Source organism: Oncorhynchus mykiss, chromosome 4, assembly GCF_013265735.2.
Source record: "Oncorhynchus mykiss isolate Arlee chromosome 4, USDA_OmykA_1.1, whole genome shotgun sequence".
Taxonomy (NCBI): Eukaryota; Metazoa; Chordata; class Actinopteri; order Salmoniformes; family Salmonidae; genus Oncorhynchus; species Oncorhynchus mykiss.
The window spans coordinates 31,750,849-31,769,980 of NC_048568.1; the positions used below are offsets into that span (position 1 = coordinate 31,750,849).

General features: G+C 44.2%; 1 protein-coding gene across 4 annotated transcripts in view; it reads right to left on the minus strand.

Moving 5' to 3' along the window:
* The window catches only part of LOC110521079 (frizzled-3), a 43,350-nt gene that overhangs the window by 3,884 nt on the left and 20,334 nt on the right, over positions 1-19,132 (minus strand). For all 4 annotated transcript variants that reach the window (XM_036976109.1, XM_036976111.1, XM_036976110.1 and 1 more), the window contains 5 exons: positions 16,466-16,928; positions 15,513-15,812; positions 14,945-15,196; positions 2,691-2,839; positions 79-282 (listed from right to left, as the gene is read on the minus strand). In XM_036976109.1, coding sequence (XP_036832004.1) covers positions 79-282; positions 2,691-2,839; positions 14,945-15,196; positions 15,513-15,812; positions 16,466-16,928 — 1,368 coding nt within the window. The remainder of the gene's footprint in view (positions 1-78; positions 283-2,690; positions 2,840-14,944; positions 15,197-15,512; positions 15,813-16,465; positions 16,929-19,132) is intronic.

Consider the following 19,132-nt stretch of genomic DNA (forward strand, 5'->3'; position numbering starts at 1 on the left):
GGTTGGTCAGGTATCTGGGACTATACATAAGTGATGCCCCATGTTGTGTTTACTCCCCTTATCCCCGTCCGTCCCTACCTGCCGTCTCTGGATCTATAAAGGCTGCTCATCTTGCTGGGGGGCTCGTCCAGCATGGCCAGGTAGGTGGAAGACGCGTGGGTGGAGGTGCCCTGTGTGGATGTCCCTCTGGACTTCCTCACCAAGGGGGTGTTGGGATCCTGCAGGAGCAGCTGGGCAAAATCTGGCTCCTGGAGCACCTGTCTACTCTCGTTCACCACACTACTGGAGAAGGGAGAGAGGGACGAGACGGGGGGGGAAGTGGAAGGGAGGGTTGGAGGGGAGGCCATGCAGAGGAGGCAGGGGAGAGAGAAAGGTAAGGCAGTGCAGTAGATGAGGAAGGAGGAGTGTGTGGAACGGGGTGGGAGAGGGGGTTAATGCTCTGATCACAGGGGAGGGGGTTGAGAGCAGAGAAGGGGCCTATCACTACCACTACTATACACCACTACACATCACCCGCACCCCTACACGTCACCCGCACCCCTACACGTCACCCGCACCACTACACGTCACCCGCACCACTACACGTCACCCGCACCACTACACATCACCCGCACCACTACACAACACCACTACACATCACCCGCACCACTACACATCAACTGCACAACTACACGTCACCCGCACCACTACACATCACCCGTACCACTACACATCACCCGCACCACTACACATCAACTGCACAACTACACGTCACCCGCACCACTACACATCACCCGCACCACTACACAACACCCGCACCACTACACATCACCCGCACCACTACACATCACCCGCACCACTACACATCAACTGCACCACTACACATCACTCATACCACTACACACTCATACATATCACCCGCACCACTACACATCAACCGCACCACTACACAACACCCGCACCACTACACATCACCCGCACCACTACACATCACCCGCACCACTACACATCACCCGCACCACTACACATCACCCGCACCACTACATATCACCCGCACCACTACACATCACTCATACCACTACACATCACCCACACCACTACACATCACCCGCACCACTACACATCACCCGCACCACTACACATCACCCGCACCACTACACATCACTCATACCACTACACACCACTACACATCACCCACACCACTACACATCACTACATATCACCCACACCACTACCATCAACCACACCACTACACCTCACCCACACTACTACACATCACCCATACCACTAACATCAACCACACATCACCCACAGTTGTTAATTTGAATTTTAAATCTCCACTTTACATAAAGCCAGCAGTTATAATACATTCAGGCCCTTTACATTTCTATCACAGAATTGAATAGAGCCCTTTGACTTGTCTTAAACTAAAGAAAAGGTGTAGTGGCTTCATTCCATATACAGCATCTCTCTATTTGATTGAAATCATCTTTGCCAAATGAATACTACCAGTAATCATGCAAGTCATTAGAAAAACATTGATGTTCATGACAGTTATATAGTGCAAATCTACTTATGTTAGGGAGAGAACATGTTTTAGTAACTTAACACTACACATCACCCGCACCCCTACACGTCACCCGCACCCCTACACGTCACCCGCACCACTACACGTCACCCGCACCACTACACATCACCCGCACCACTACACAACACCACTACACATCACCCGCACCACTACACATCAACTGCACAACTACACGTCACCCGCACCACTACACATCACCCGTACCACTACACATCACCCGCACCACTACACATCAACTGCACAACTACACGTCACCCGCACCACTACACATCACCCGCACCACTACACACTCATACCACTACATATCACCCGCACCACTACACAACACCCGCACCACTACACATCACCCGCACCACTACACATCACCCGCACCACTACACATCACCCGCACCACTACACATCAACTGCACCACTACACATCACTCATACCACTACACACTCATACATATCACCCGCACCACTACACATCAACCGCACCACTACACAACACCCGCACCACTACACATCACCCGCACCACTACACATCACCCGCACCACTACACATCACCCGCACCACTACATATCACCCGCACCACTACACATCACTCATACCACTACACATCACCCACACCACTACACATCACCCGCACCACTACACATCACCCGCACCACTACACATCACCCGCACCACTACACATCACTCATACCACTACACACCACTACACATCACCCACACCACTACACATCACTACATATCACCCACACCACTACCATCAACCACACCACTACACCTCACCCACACTACTACACATCACCCATACCACTAACATCAACCACACATCACCCACAGTTGTTCATTTGAATTTTAAATCTCCACTTTACATAAAGCCAGCAGTTATAATACATTCAGGCCCTTTACATTTCTATCACAGAATTGAATAGAGCCCTTTGACTTGTCTTAAACTAAAGAAAAGGTGTAGTGGCTTCATTCCATATACAGCATCTCTCTATTTGATTGAAATCATCTTTGCCAAATGAATACTACCAGTAATCATGCAAGTCATTAGAAAAACATTGATGTTCATGACAGTTATATAGTGCAAATCTACTTATGTTAGGGAGAGAACATGTTTTAGCAACTTACTCTTTGCGTGTCTGTCCGTGTAAGAAGCTGGCCCATTCGAAGCAGGTCTTCTTGCTGCCCACCCAGAACACTGAAGGGATCCCGACTACCAACATCATAAAGTACTTAATGAGGAACAGAGACAGGTTTGGTCTGTTGGTCTGCTCAATCTAGGACACACAGAGGAGAGGTGTGAGTGTCTGCCATACGGGAGTACTCTACTAGCAATCAGTGCTGGATTGAAGCAGTGTGTGTATGAGTGATTGTACATGTACAGTACCAGTCAAAAATGTGGACACCTACTCATTCAAGGTTTTTTCTTTATTGTAACTATTTTCTACATTATAGAATAATGGTGGAGACATCAAAACTATGAAATAAAACATATGGAATCATGTAGTAACCAAACAAGTGTTAAACAAATCAAAATATATTTTAGATTCTTCAAAGTAGCCACGCTTTGCCCACTCTTGCCATTCTCTCAACCAGCTTCACCTGGAATGCTTTTCCAACAGTCTTGAAGGAGTTCCCACATATGCTGAGCACTTGTTGTCTGCTTTTCCTTCACTTTGCAGTCCAACTTATCCCAAACCATCTCAATTGGGTTGTTGTCAGGTGATTGTGGAGGCCAGGTCATCTGATGCAGCACTCTATATATATTGATGTGTTTAACACTTGTTTGGTTACTACATGATTCCATGTGTTATTTCATAGTTTCAATGTCTTCACTATTATTCTACAATGTAGAAAAATAACAAATAAAACCCTTGAATGAGTAGGTGTGTCCAAACTTATGACTGGTACTGTATGTGTCCGTGGGTGGGAATGTAGATCTCAGTGAGTATGACCTTACTGTGTGTGTGTGTGTGCGCGCGTTTCTAACAGACTGAGCAGCTTAAGGCTTAAACAAATCAACAGCCAGCACAATGTCATGTCTCCTCCCCCCTCTCTCCTCTCTTTTTCCCTCTCTCCTCCCCCTTCTCTTTTTCCCCCTCTCCTTTTCCCTCCCTCCACCCTGTCTCATTTTCTCTCCTCCTCCTGCTTTCATCCCCTCACTTGTTCCCTTTCTACCTCCCCTCTGTCATTTTTTCTTTCCCTCCTTCCATCCCCCTCTCTCAATCTCCCTCTTCCCTGCTCCCCTGTAGATAGTCAGGCCACACACAGTGATCTACTGCAAAAAAATTGACAGTTCAGCAGAACACAGTCTTAGTAAGAGCACACACACACTATCTCCCCCTCTCCCGGTCAGAAACACACCATCTCCCGGTCAGAAACACACCATCTCCCGGTCAGAAACACACCATCTCCCGGTCAGAAACACACCATCTCCCCCTCTCCCGGTCAGAAACACACCATCTCCCCCTCTCCCGGTCAGAAACACACCATCTCCCCCTCTCCCGGTCAGAAACACACCATCTCCCCCTCTCCCGGTCAGAAACACACCATCTCCCCCTCTCCCGGTCAGAAACACACCCCGCAGGCCTGATGGCATTATGAGTGGAGCAGGCAGAGCAACCTGGGGTTCAGAGAGACTCATTACAACAGACTGAGATAAGAGGAGAGAGACTGAATCACTGCAGCCATACATCCCTCCCTTCAGTTAAGATGTTTTATCTTGTAAACTCCTCTAGATGGGCACATCATTGTTGGCCAATTGTTCTAATCAGAAAGGCTCTCTCAGGAGGAAGTAAAATGACCCCTGGCATTGTACAGTTCTAGTAATTATATTATTTGGGAATAACCCTACTGTAGCCCTGTTTAGTCATATCTGAGTCCTTTCTCTTTGCCATTTAGCAGACGCTTTTATCCAAAAGCATCTTACAGTCAGTCGTGCATTCATCTTCCTATACAGCGCCTTGCAAAAGTATTCACCCCCTTAGCGTTTTCCTATTTTGTTGCATTTCAACAGATTTTTATTTGGATTTCATGTAATGGACATAGTCCAAATTGGTGAAGTGTAATGAAAAAAATCAAAAACGTAAAAGTGTGCATGCTATGTATTCACCCCCTTTTCTATGAAGCCCCTAAATAAGATCTGGTGCAACCAATTACTTTCAGAAGTCACATAATTAGTTAAATAAAGTCTACCTGTGTGCAATCTAAGTGTCACATGACCCCAGTATACCTGTTCTGAAAGGCCCCAGAGTTTGCAACACCACTAAGCAAGGGGCACCACCAAGCAAGCGATACTATGAAGACCAAAGAGCTCTCCAAACAGGTCAGGAACAAAGTTGTGGAGAAGTACAGATCAGGGTTGGGTTATAAAAAAATATTCCAAACTTTGAACATCCGAATCACCATTAAATCCATTATTAAAAAATTGAAAAATTAGGGCACCACAACAAACCTGCCAAGAGAGGGCAGCCCACCAAAACTCAAGGACCAGGCAAGGAGGGAATTAATCAGAGAGGCAACAAAGCTCCACAGCGGAGATTGGAGTATCTGTCCATAGCACCACTATAAGCCGTACACGCCACGGAGCGGCCAAAAAATGTTTTTCTGGGGATGTTTTTCATCGGCAGGGACTGGGAAACTGGTCAGAATTGAAGGAATGATGGAACTTTTACGAGAATAAAAAAAACACTATACACTTCATGTCTGAAAACTTTCTGAATGCCCTGTAGCTACAGATAGCATAGCCCCTCTCTCTGCCCCATTTTCTCTCAGCAACAGAACCTCTGGGAGAGGGAGATTAACTCACTGTTTGCCCTATCTCCCCCCTCTGTGTCCCCCCCTGCTGTAACTCATCAAAAAGGCCTCTAATACCGCCATAAGCCATCTCTGTTGGACACACACACACACACAGGGCTCAACGGTATTTCAGAGCATATGCAGAACAGCTGGCAGGTATATTCACTGTAATTTTCAACCTCTCCTTGTCCCAGTCTGTACTCTACACATTTTAACATGATCACCATCATTCCTGTTCCCAAGAACTCTAAGGCTTCATGCCACAATGACTACCGCCCTGTAGAAATCATGAAGTGCTTTGAGAGGCTGGTTATGGCACACATCAACTCCATTATCCCAGACGCCCTAGACCCACTCCAATTTGCATATCACCCCAACAGATATATAGACAACGCAATGTCAATTGCACTCCACACTGCCCTCACCCACCTAGATAAGAGGAATGTCAATGTGAAAATTCTGTTAATTGACTACAGCACAGCGATCAACACCATTGTCCCCACCAAGCTAGACACCAAGCTTAGGACCCTAGGACTTACTGGACACCTTCCTCTGCAACTGGATCCTGGACTTCCTGACGAGCCGACCCCAGGTGGTGAGGGTAGGCAACAACACTTCCGCCACACTGACCCTCAACACGGGAGCCCCTCAGAGGTTTGTGCTTAGTCCCCTCCTGTACAACACGATGGTGGTAGGCCACGGTGAGACAGCCTACAGGGAGGAGGTCAATGACCTGGCAGTGTGGTGCCGGAACAACAACCTCTCCCTCAACATCAGTAAGACGAAGAAGCAGATCATGGACTACAGGAAACGGGGGGGGGGGGGGGGGAGCACGCCCCCATCGACGGGGCTGCAGTGGAGTGTATAAAGATCATCATGTTTCTAGGGTGTCCACTAAGGACTTAAAACACGCGCGCAGTCGTGAAGAGGGTTAGAAGGTTAAAAAGGTTTGGCATGGGCCCTCAAATACTCAAAAAGTTATGCAGCTGTACTATTGAGAGCATCTTGACTGGCTGCATCACTGTATGGTATGGCTATGGCACCAGCCTCGATCGCACAGCGCTACAGAGGGTGGTGGGGACAGCCCAGTACGATGTGAAAGAGAGGCCTGGAAAATCATTAAAGACTCCAGCCACCCAAGCCATTGACTGTTTTCTCTGCTTCTGCACGGCAAGCGGTACCGGTGCATCAAGTCTGACACCAACAGGCTTCTGAACAGCTTCTATCTCCAAGCAATAAAATGGCTAAACGGACCATCTGAGTTGACCCTTGTATTTTATTCTTATATTGGACTGTCTCTATGCACACTCACATGGCCATACACACTACACACACACATAATATGCACATACACGTCTACTGACTCTACACACACCCACGCACATACAATCATCATATACGCTGCTTCTGCTCTGTTTATCATATATATCCTGATGCCTAGTTACCTTACCCTTATACATACATTACCAAAAGTATGCGGACACCTGCTTGTCGAATATCTCATTCCAAAATCATGGGCATTAATATGGAGTTGGTCACCCTTTTGGTGCTATACAGCCTCCACTCTTCTGGGACAGCCTCCACTCTTCTGGGAAGGCTTTCCATTAGATGTTGGAAGATTTTTGTGGGGACTTGCATCCATTCAAGCGCATTAGTGAGGCCGTGCACTGATGTTGGATGATTAGGCCTTGCTCGCAGTCGGCGTTCCAATTCATCACAAAGGTGTTCGATGGGGTTGAGGTCAGGGCTATGTGCAGGCCAGTCAAGTTCTTCCACACTGAGCTCCACCAACCATTTCTGTATGCACCTCACTTTGTGCACGGGGGCATTCCTGGAACAGGAAAAGGCCTTCTCCAAACTTTTGCCACAAAGTTCAGAGCACATAATCGTCTAGAATGTCATTGTATGCTGTAGCATTAAGATTTCCCTTCACTACGCGCTTCAGCACTCAGCGGTCCCATTCTGTGAGCTTGTGTGGCCTATCACTTCGTTGTGTGGCCTGTTGCTCCTATACGTTTCCACTTCACAATAACAGCACTTACAGTTGACGGGGCAGCAGAAATTTGACGAACTGACATGTTGGAAAGGTGGCATCCTTTGATGGTGCCACGTTTAAAGTCACTGAGCTCGTCAGTAAGGCCATTGTACTGCCGATGTTTGTCTATGGAGATTTCATGGCGGTGTGCTCGATTTTATACACCTGTCAGCAATGGGTGTGGCTAAAATAGTGTATCTACCTCTATCACTCCAGTATCCCTGCACATTGTAAATATGCTATTTACTATTTGTATATCTTGTGGATTTTTGTTCTACCTTGTTATGTTTAGTATTTAATTGTTATTTATTACTGCCTTGTTGGGGTTAGATCTGGCAAGAAACGCATTTCACTGCATGTGACATTAAAACTTGAAACTAGACACAAACACCACACAGCTGTTCCACTAGGTCAGTCTGTGGGCAGATCTCTGTGCCAACCAAACCAAGGTCATTGGATGGTCTCAGCACTAAATCTCCAGTTTACCACTAATTAAAAGGCAAGAGATTACACACAATCAATGTGGTATAGGAGCTGTTAGGACAAATTGACAGCACTGAAAGACAGAGTCCCCGTGACTGAGGTGAGCAGCAGACTATAACAAACCCTGTTATCTGAACTACAACTACTAACACAAACCCTGTTATCTGAACTACAACTACTAACACAAACCCTGATATCTGAACTACAACTACTAACACAAACCCTGTTATCTGAACTACTAACACAAACCCTGTTATCTGAACCACAACTACTAACACAAACCCTGTTATCTGAACCACAACTACTAACACAAACCCTGTTATCTGAACTACAACTACAAACACAAACCCTGTTATCTGAACTACAACTACTAACACAAACCCTGTTATCTGAACCACAACTACTAACACAAACCCTGTTATCTGAACCACAACTACTAACACAAACCCTGTTATCTGAACCACAACTACTAACACAAACCCTGTTATCTGAACTACAACTACTAACACAAACCCTGTTATCTGAACCACAACTACTAACACAAACCCTGTTATCTGAACCACAACAACAACTACTAACACAAACCCTGCTATCTGAACCACAACAACAACTACTAACACAAACCCTGCTATCTGAACCACAACTACTAACACAAACCCTGTTATCTGAACCACAACTACTAACACAAACCCTGTTATCTGAACCACAACTACTAACACAAACCCTGTTATCTGAACCACAACTACTAACACAAACCCTGCTATCTGAACTACTACTACTAACACAAACCCTGTTATCTGAACCACAACAATAACTACAGACACAAACCCTGCTATCTGAACTACAACAATAACTACTAACACAAACCCTGTTATCTGAACCACAACTACTAACACAAACCCTGTTATCTGAACCACAACAACTACTAACACAAACCCTGCTATCTGAACCACAACTACTAACACAAACCCTGTTATCTGAACTAATACTACTAACACAAACCCTGTTATCTGAACTACAACAATAACTACTAACACAAACCCTGCTATCTGAACTACAACAATAACTACTAACACAAACCCTGTTATCTGAACTACAACTACTAACACAAACCCTGTTAACTGAACTACAACTACTAACACAAACCCTGTTATCTGAACCACAACTACTAACACAAACCCTGTTATCTGAACCACAACTACTAACACAAACCCTGTTATCTGAACTAATACTACTAACACAAACCCTGTTATCTGAACTACAACTACTAACACAAACCCTGTTATCTGAACTACAACTACTAACACAAACCCTGTTATCTGAACTACAACTACTAACACAAACCCTGTTATCTGAACTACAACAATAACTACTAACACAAACCCTGTTATCTGAACCAGAACAATAACTACTAACACAAACCCTGTTATCTGAACCAGAACAATAACTACTAAAACAAACCCTGCTATCTGAACTACTAACACAAACCCTGCTATCTGAACTACAACTACTAACACAAACCCTGTTATCTGAACCACAACTACTAACACAAACCCTGTTATCTGAACTACAACTACTAACACAAACCCTGCTATCTGAACTACAACAATAACTACTAACACAAACCCTGTTATCTGAACCACAACTACTAACACAAACCCTGTTATCTGAACCACAACTACTAACACAAACCATCACAATAACTACTAACACAAACCCTGCTATCTGAACTACAACAATAACTACAGACACAAACCCTGTTATCTGAACTACAACTACTAACACAAACCCTGTTATCTGAACCACAACTACTAACACAAACCCTGTTATCTGAACCACAACAATAACTACAAACACAAACCCTGTTATCTGAACTACAACTACTAACACAAACCCTGTTATCTGAACCACAACTACTAACACAAACCCTGTTATCTGAACCACAACTACTAACACAAACCCTGTTATCTGAACCACAACTACTAACACAAACCCTGTTATCTGAACTAATACTACTAACACAAACCCTGTTATCTGAACTAATACTACTAACACAAACCCTGTTATCTGAACTAATACTACTAACACAAACCCTGTTATCTGAACTACAACTACTAACACAAACCCTGATATCTGAACTACAACTACTAACACAAACCCTGTTATCTGAACTAATACTACTAACACAAACCCTGTTATCTGAACTACAACTACTAACACAAACCCTGTTATCTGAACTAATACTACTAACACAAACCCTGTTATCTGAACTACAACTACTAACACAAACCCTGTTATCTGAACCACAACAACTACTACTAACACAAACCCTGTTATCTGAACTACAACTACTAACACAAACTCTGTTATCTGAACTACAACTACTAACACAAACCCTGTTATCTGAACCACAGCTACTAACACAAACCCTGTTATCTGAACCACAACTACTAACACAAACCCTGTTATCTGAACCACAACAATAACTACTAACACAAACCCTGTTATCTGAACCACAACAATAACTACTAACACAAACCCTGTTATCTGAACCAGAACAATAACTACTAACACAAACCCTGTTATCTGAACCACAACAATAACTACTAACACAAACCCTGTTAACTGAACTACAACTACTAACACAAACCCTGTTATCTGAACCAGAACAACAACTACTAACACAAACCCTGTTATCTGAACCAGAACAATAACTACTAAAACAAACCCTGCTATCTGAACTACAACTACTAACACAAACCCTGCTATCTGAACTACAACTACTAACACAAACCCTGTTATCTGAACCACAAGTACTAACACAAACCCTGTTATCTGAACCACAACTACTAACACAAACCCTGTTATCTGAACCACAACTACTAACACAAACCCTGTTATCTGAACTACAACTACTAACACAAACCCTGCTATCTGAACTACAACAATAACTACTAACACAAACCCTGTTATCTGAACCACAACTACTAACACAAACCCTGTTATCTGAACCACAACTACTAACACAAACCATCACAATAACTACTAACACAAACCCTGTTATCTGAACTACAACAATAACTACAGACACAAACCCTGTTATCTGAACTACAACTACTAACACAAACCCTGTTATCTGAACCACAACTACTAACACAAACCCTGTTATCTGAACCACAACAATAACTACAAACACAAACCCTGTTATCTGAACTACAACTACTAACACAAACCCTGTTATCTGAACCACAACTACTAACACAAACCCTGTTATCTGAACCACAACTACTAACACAAACCCTGTTATCTGAACCACAACTACTAACACAAACCCTGTTATCTGAACTACAACTACTAACACAAACCCTGTTATCTGAACTACAACAATAACTACTAACACAAACCCTGTTATCTGAACCACAACAATAACTACTAACACAAACCCTGCTATCTGAACTACAACTACTAACACAAACCCTGTTATCTGAACTACAACAATAACTACTAACACAAACCCTGTTATCTGAACCACAACTACTAACACAAACCCTGTTATCTGAACCACAACAACAACTACTAACACAAACCCTGTTATCTGAACTACAACAATAACTACTAACACAAACCCTGTTATCTGAACTACAACTACTAACACAAACCCTGTTATCTGAACCACAACTACTAACACAAACCCTGCTATCTGAACTACAACTACTAACACAAACCCTGTTATCTGAACTACAACAATAACTACTAACACAAACCCTGTTATCTGAACTACAACAATAACTACTAACACAAACCCTGTTATCTGAACTACAACAATAACTACTAACACAAACCCTGTTATCTAAACCATCACAATAACTACTAACACAAACCCTGCTATCCGAACTACAACTACTAACACACACCCTGTTACGGAGGACAGAAAATTATGAGCAGTGCAGGTGCACTCATGTGAGAACAACACACACTGTTACAAATGTACACACACTAAAAACCTACAGTAGCAAGGAGGAAGTGTTTGAATTATTAACTTATTCACCAGATGAGTGGGGATGTGTTCCACAGCTCCAGGCAGAGAGGAGCTTCTCTGAAGTGCTTCATCTATTAGAAACAACCAATCTGAGAGGTCTCCTGTGTCTGTTTGATCTGGAGCACTGGATCTAGGTGTGTTCGGAATACAACTATTGTGTGAGACCAATATATACTGTATTCTCTGTTGTTTTTCTTTCCTGTATTACATTTTGCACCAAAATTCAAAATAGATATTTCCAGTTTTTTTCGCGGGACCCCATGAAAGCTAAATGAGGTCCCTCGGGTCCTAGGTTAAGAACTACTGATGTAGGAGTTAAAATAATATTTGAGTGCAGTTGATTGTAGTTTCTATAAATGATGACAGTAGGTATATAATATGGTATAGTGGTCAGTGTAGGTGTAATGTTTCATAGTGGCTAAAGTATGGGGAGTGTACAAAACATTAGGAACACATTCCTGCAGTGGTGTAAACTACTTAAGTAGTTTTTTGGGGTATCTGTAATTTACTTTATGTGAGAGGGAGTTTTTCCTAGCTATTGTGCTTCTGTAACAGTATAACTTTAGACCTTCCCCTCGCCCATACCCGGGCGCGACCCAGGGACCCTCTGCACACATCAACAACAGTCACCCACGAAGCATCGTTACCCATCACTCCACAAAAGCCACGGCCCTTGCAGAGCAAGGGGAACTACTACTTCAAGGTCTCAGAGTAAGTGACGTCACCGATTGAAACGCTATTTAGTGGGAACCACCGCTAACTAAGCTAGCCGTTTCACATCCGTTACATTCACCCCCCTTTTGACCTCCTACTTTTCCGCAGCAACCAGTGATCCGGGTCAGGGCACCAATGTAACAGTATAACTTTAGACCGTCCCCTCGCCCATTCCCGGGTGTGAACCAGGGACCCTCTGCACACATCAACAACTGACACCCACGAAGCATCGTTACCCATCGCTCCACAAAAGCCGTGGCTTTGCAGAGCAAGGGGAACTACTACTTCAAGGTCTCAGAGCAAGTGACGTCACCGATTGAAACGCTATTTAGCGGGAACCACCGCTAACTAAGCTAGCCGTTTCACATCCGTTACACTTCTATACCTGCATTGCTTGCTGTTTGGGGTTTTAGGCACTTTGAGATATCAGCTGATGTAAGAAGGGCTATATAAATAATTTTGATTTGACTTTACTATTTATATTTTTGACAACTTTTACTCCACTACATTCCTAAAGAAAATAATGTACTTTTTACTCCTTAAAATTTCTCTGACACCCAAAAGTACTTTATTTTGAATGCTTAGCAGGACATGAAAATGGTCTAATTCACGCACTTATCAAGAGAACATCCCTGGTCATCCCTACTGCCTCTGATCTGGCAGACTCACTAAACACAAATTTTTTGTCTGAGTGTTGAACTGTGCCCCTGGCCTAACAAGAATATTGTGCCGTCTGGTTTGCTTAATATAAGACATTATAAATGATTTATACTTTTACTTTTGATTCTTAAGTACATTGAAAACCAAATACTTTTAGACTTTTACTCAAGTAGTATTTTACTAGGTGACTTTTACTTGTGTCATTTTCTTTTAAGGTATCTTTACTTTTACTCAAGTATGAAAATTGGGTACGTTTTCCACCACTGCCCTCCTACAACCAATGCTGTATGTCAAATTTGTAGATTTTGTTTCATATTGCATCACTAAAGCATTTGTGTTTGTTAATCTGTGTTGTGTAGCTTTTAGCTACATAAAAATTTGGTTACCAAAGGAGCTAGCTAGCTAACATTCGCTAGAGATGGCTCGTGTTTACATTATATGCATTAGCTTGCAACATACTTTATCATAGCTAAAACAGCATAGATAATGACCCTACTTGTCTACTAGCATAAGGTAAGGTTAACTTGCTAGTGCAGTAGCTATAGGTTATCCCTCATCATGATCCATGGTTATTTAGCAAGCTGCCCAAGTTAGCTGGCTAGCTAAGCTAGCTATCACTCGTCACGATCCATGGCTACATGGGCTACTACACAGCCTGCAAGTACTCTGTCAACCCCGGGAAAACATGCCAATATAGCCCGGTACTACCTACGCTATAAATAAACATCCTCTAAGAACATATCCCTGGATTTTATTTTTTTAAATAAAAGGGCGGGATTCGGGAGAAGTGCACGCCTCAGTCACCTCAGCACAACTTTGCCCTGTAAAGCATTACTGCCTGTAAGACTCAATCTGCTGCGAGCCAGCCAGTCTAATGGCAATACAGATGACACAAGACTACATAAACAAAGTTTAACTTCAGAATGATCAGCTAGCTATATGTGAATCGTAATAATCTAGCTAGCCAGCTAGTTTAACTGGCAAAAACGACAGAAAACAAATGTTTTGCAAGGTAGATGATTACAGTAGCTGTTAATTCTTTGTGACTAGCTAGCTACTAATACTTCTTGGCTAGCCAGTTGTCCTATTGACTTACTATGGGGTTGCAATCTACTACAGTGCGTATTGTAGGCAGGTAAACATGCCAACATTAATACAGTATGCATTTATTCACGTATTGTAGTCGGGCAATGTTTCATTCTGATGTCTGAGTTTATTTTCTCTTGCTTCAGCCCAAATAATGGATTTCAATAAATAATGTGTTGTTTTTATGTGGTTGCGTCATATTTCTGTTGAAGCTTTCATCAATGCGTGCTTCAAAATGTTTACAAGCGGAGTACACATCCGAGAAGTGCCCTCCGTTTCACATACTTTGATTTGGACTCATGCTCTGACTGATGCGTGCTCCAATTTGTGTGCTCAGAGCACGGTAGGTAGTATGCACATTGAGAAACACTAAGGGGATGTGGTGTAGTGGTTCCAGTATAGATCTCACCTGGTATAGACAGGGGATGTGGTATAGATCTCACCTGGTATAGACAGGGGATGTGGTGTAGTGGTATGGATCTCACTTGGTATAGACAGGGGATGTGATGTAGTGGTTCCAGTATAGATCTCACCTGGTATAGACAGGGGATGTGGTGTGGATCTCACCTGGTATGGACAGGGGATGTGGTACTCTCTGCAGCGCTCCTGTACCCAGGTAGTCTCCCAGACAGTCCTATAGCTGTTCTCATAAAGGTAGCAGGTTATGACCGTCAACAGAGGGACCAGGTAGAGCACAGAGAACACCCCGATACGGATCATAAACTTCACCAGCTTGTCCTGGTTCTCCTTCTCCAGAGGGATCTCCATACGCACGCGGTTCAAAGCAAGGATTCCCGCTAACAGTAATGCCACGCCCACCTAGAATCAGACAGAGTTGATATTGAAGGAGTAGACAAAAGATGTCATAAGAAAGACCAGGAAGTAAACATGGTATATTTGTTGAGTAACGAGCAGTTCCATTCAGATCCACTTTTTAATGAATGATGAGATGTGTATGTCTGTGGTATAATCAAAGGAGCAGGCACAAACAGTGTCAACACGTTTACTGAACTTTGTGTAAACATGAATCACCTAAGTTTTGTCCCAAATGCCACCCTAATGCCTACATATAGGGGCTAGTCTGCCAATTGTGACTCACACCTACTTCCTCTGTGACTCATTCCAGCCCACTCACCAAAACATCCAGACCCAGTGGAGCCAGCAGAAACCATCTCAGCGCTGTGCGGTCATACAGCCCCACGAAACACACCCCGCTGACACTATCCCCTTCTATCTTGTTCATAGCTGTTAAAGTGACGGTGAGACAACCGGGTAGGCCCCAGGCACAGGCATGGAAGATCAGGGCCTTCTTCTCTATGGCCTCACTGCCCCACTTAGGCACGGCAGCCAGGAACCAGGTGAGGGTGAGGATGACCCACCACACACTGCCTGCCATAGTGAAGAAGTAGAGCATCATAAAGAACAATGTGCACACCTGGAGAGAGAGGAGTGGGAAGGGAGGGGAGGGGAGGAGAGAAGAAGGGGGGGTTGAGTGTAGGAGGGGAGAGAGGAAGAGGAGGGGAGGGAGAGGGGAGTGGAGGGGAGGGAGAGGGGAGTGGAGGAGGGGAGAGAGTGAGAGGAGGTTGAGAGGGGAGAGGAGGTTGAGAGGGAGGGGAGAGAGGGAGAGGAGGAGGGGAGTGGAGAGATGGAGAGGCGGGGGAGGGGAGAGGAGGGTGAGGGTAGTGGAGGAGGGGAGAGAGGAAGAGAAGAGGGAGGGGTGTGGAGAAGAGGGAGGGGTGTGGAGAGAGGAGGGAGAAGGGAGTGGAGGAGGGGAGATGAAGGGGATGGGGAGTGGGAGTGGAGGAGGGAGATGGGAGGAGGAGGGGGTAGAGGAGGGAGGGAGGGAGAGTGGGGGGGAGGGGATGAGGGGGAGAAGGGATGAAGAGGGCAGAAGGCAGAGGAGAGAAGGAGAAGAGAACGAGGTTTAGAGAAGACTGAAGAAATAGAAAATCCAAGAACATAAAAAATATAATTTTAGTTTTTTTGTTACAATATACCTGAATGTCAAAGAGAAAATAGAAATCAATCAATCGATCAATCAATCAATCGGTTATCAATGAATCAATCACTAAGCCAATGAATGGTCACCTTGTTGTGTGAGCCCTGGGTGACGGTGGACGCCCGGAAAAGGGCGGAGCTCGCCGCGTGGCACGCCACCCGGTCCTCCAGCAGGAAGCCCAGGAAGAACACCAGCGACACCATCATGTAGCACATGGCGTAGAAGATGATTGGGCGCTCTGGGTAGCGGAACCTGGACACATCGATGAGGAAGGTGAGGAAGGTGAAGAGGGTTGCCGAGAGACAGACAATGGACACCACGCCGATGAAGTAGCGGGCAAACACCAGCTCGTCCCGCTGGAAATACATGTTGGGGCAGGGGGGCGAGCAGTCCGTCACACCCAGGAAGGAGTAGCCCAGGTTGGGGTCGATCTTGAGCTCCCGGGGGCACCAGAAGCCATAGTCGTGCTGGACGGAGATGGGCGACTCAGTGGAGTCTGCGCTGGAGAGCAGGTCTCCAGGACGGGGGTATGATTCGTCACAGTCTGGGAACCTGGTGAACGGAGAGGAAACAGCTTATGTAGACACATTATATTTACCTTACAGAAAGACACAAAGGTAAACCTTTATTTTACGGGACAGTTTCCTCAGATTCAACCTTGTATTTTCAAGGAAATTATATGTTACTATTGTGCAATTAACATTTTGCCATGTCATGAGGTTATGGTACAGAAATTAGCAAGTATTTTCTGAAAAATGTGTGGTAAAAGGATGAAACAAAAATTGTATTTCTCTCAGGTGTGTAAAGTTACACTGTGTAAAAGTGTACGCTTCACATTTTCAAACAGTACATTTATATTTTCCAACGGGGCTATACAATTGGATGAGGGTTTTTTCTATCCTGAGTAGCCAAAAATAAAAGTCAACCATCTAGTGTTCAGCGAAATAACAACGCAATGAGAAATACAGATAGCCTAGTCAAATAATTAACATCCAATCACATTAACCGTTACTCTCTCGTGCGAAACCTTCACTCTTGCTCAGACATTCAGAAACGAAACATGACAATTTAAAAATAAGCCAAGGGAGCTTTTTAAACGAGAATAAAGATGACTTTCGAGTAGTAAGACGTATAAAAGCAACAGATAACTGTCAGGTGTGTGCGTACTGGTAGCGAAGTCAGGTGCAGGAGAGCAGAGAGTTGTGTACACGTTATTGAGGCAGGAGAAACCAACAGACGGACGCAACTGCGTCAAAACCTCCAGCCCATAGGCAAAGGTGCAAAACGCGCAAAACAGTCACAACAATTTATGTTTAACAATCAACATCTTCGTGAACAACACGGTATAAGCAAACCAGTCCGGCGCGTCAACAATTAACACGTAACACAAACAATTTCACACAAAGACATGAGGGGGAACAGAGGAATAAATACATGCAGTGTGATTGGGAAATGAAAACCAGGTGTGTAATGGAACAAGACAAAACAAATGGATCAATGAAAAATGGAGCGGCGATGGCTAGAAGACCGGTGACGTCGACCGCCGAACGCCGCCCGAACAACGAGAGGAGCCGACTTCGGCGGAAGTCGTGACAATAACATTAATAAGACGGTGCTAGAAGAGTATTATTTGGTGAGCTACCGAGTGGCTAGGACAGGCAAGCCCCATACTATTGTAGAGGACTTCATTCTTCCTGCTGCAGCGGATATGGCTTGGACAATCCTGGGGGAAAAGGCCCAAAAACTATACAGACAATCCTTCATCAAACAACACTGTTTCACGACACATCAGTGACATGGCAGGAGATGTTTTGAAACAATTACTGCTTCATATACAAGCCAGTGAATTATATGGGTTACAGCTAGATGAGTCAACAGACGTGGTGGGACTGGCACAGCTCCTGGTATATGTCTGTTACGTTTATGGGGGGTCAATTAAGGAAGACATCCTCTTCTGGAAACCAGGACAACATGAGAGGATATTTTTATAGTACTGGACAGATTTATAACATCAAATGGACTTTGGTGGTAAAGATGTGTTGGTATCTGTACTGATGGCGCAAAAGCTATGGCAGGGAGACATAGTGGAGTGGTAACGCGCGTGCAAGCTCTTGCTGCCAAGGGAATGCCTGACAGCTTGAAATACTTTTTGGACACTACAGTGAAGATGGTTAACTTTGTTAAAGCAAGGCCCCTGAACTCTTGTGTATTTTATGCATTATGCAATGATATGGGAAGCGACCATGTAACGCTTTTACAACATACAGAAGTGCGCTGGTTATCAAGGGGCAAAGTATTGACGCGTTTTTTTGAATTGAGAGACAAGCTTAAAAGTTCTTTACTGACCATCATTTTCACTTGATGAGTTTCTCACAGGACTGGCCTATCTGGGTGATGTTTTTTCTCGCCTGAATGATATGAACCTCGGATTACAGGGACACTCCTCAATGTGAGGGACAAAATTGAGGCTATGATTAAGAAGTTGAAGCTCTTTCCTGTCTGCAATAACAAGGCCAACACACAGGTCTGTCCATCATTGTATGATTTTTTGTGTGCAAATGAAGTCAAGCTTATGGACAATGTCAAATGTGATATATGGAAGCACCTGGATGAGCTGGGTGCGCAATTACGCAGGTACTTTCCCAAAACGGATAACACAAATAACTAAATTCATTATCCCTTTCATGCCCTGCCTCCAGTCCACTCACCGATATCTGAACAAGACAGCATCATCGAAGTTGCAACAAGTGGTTCTG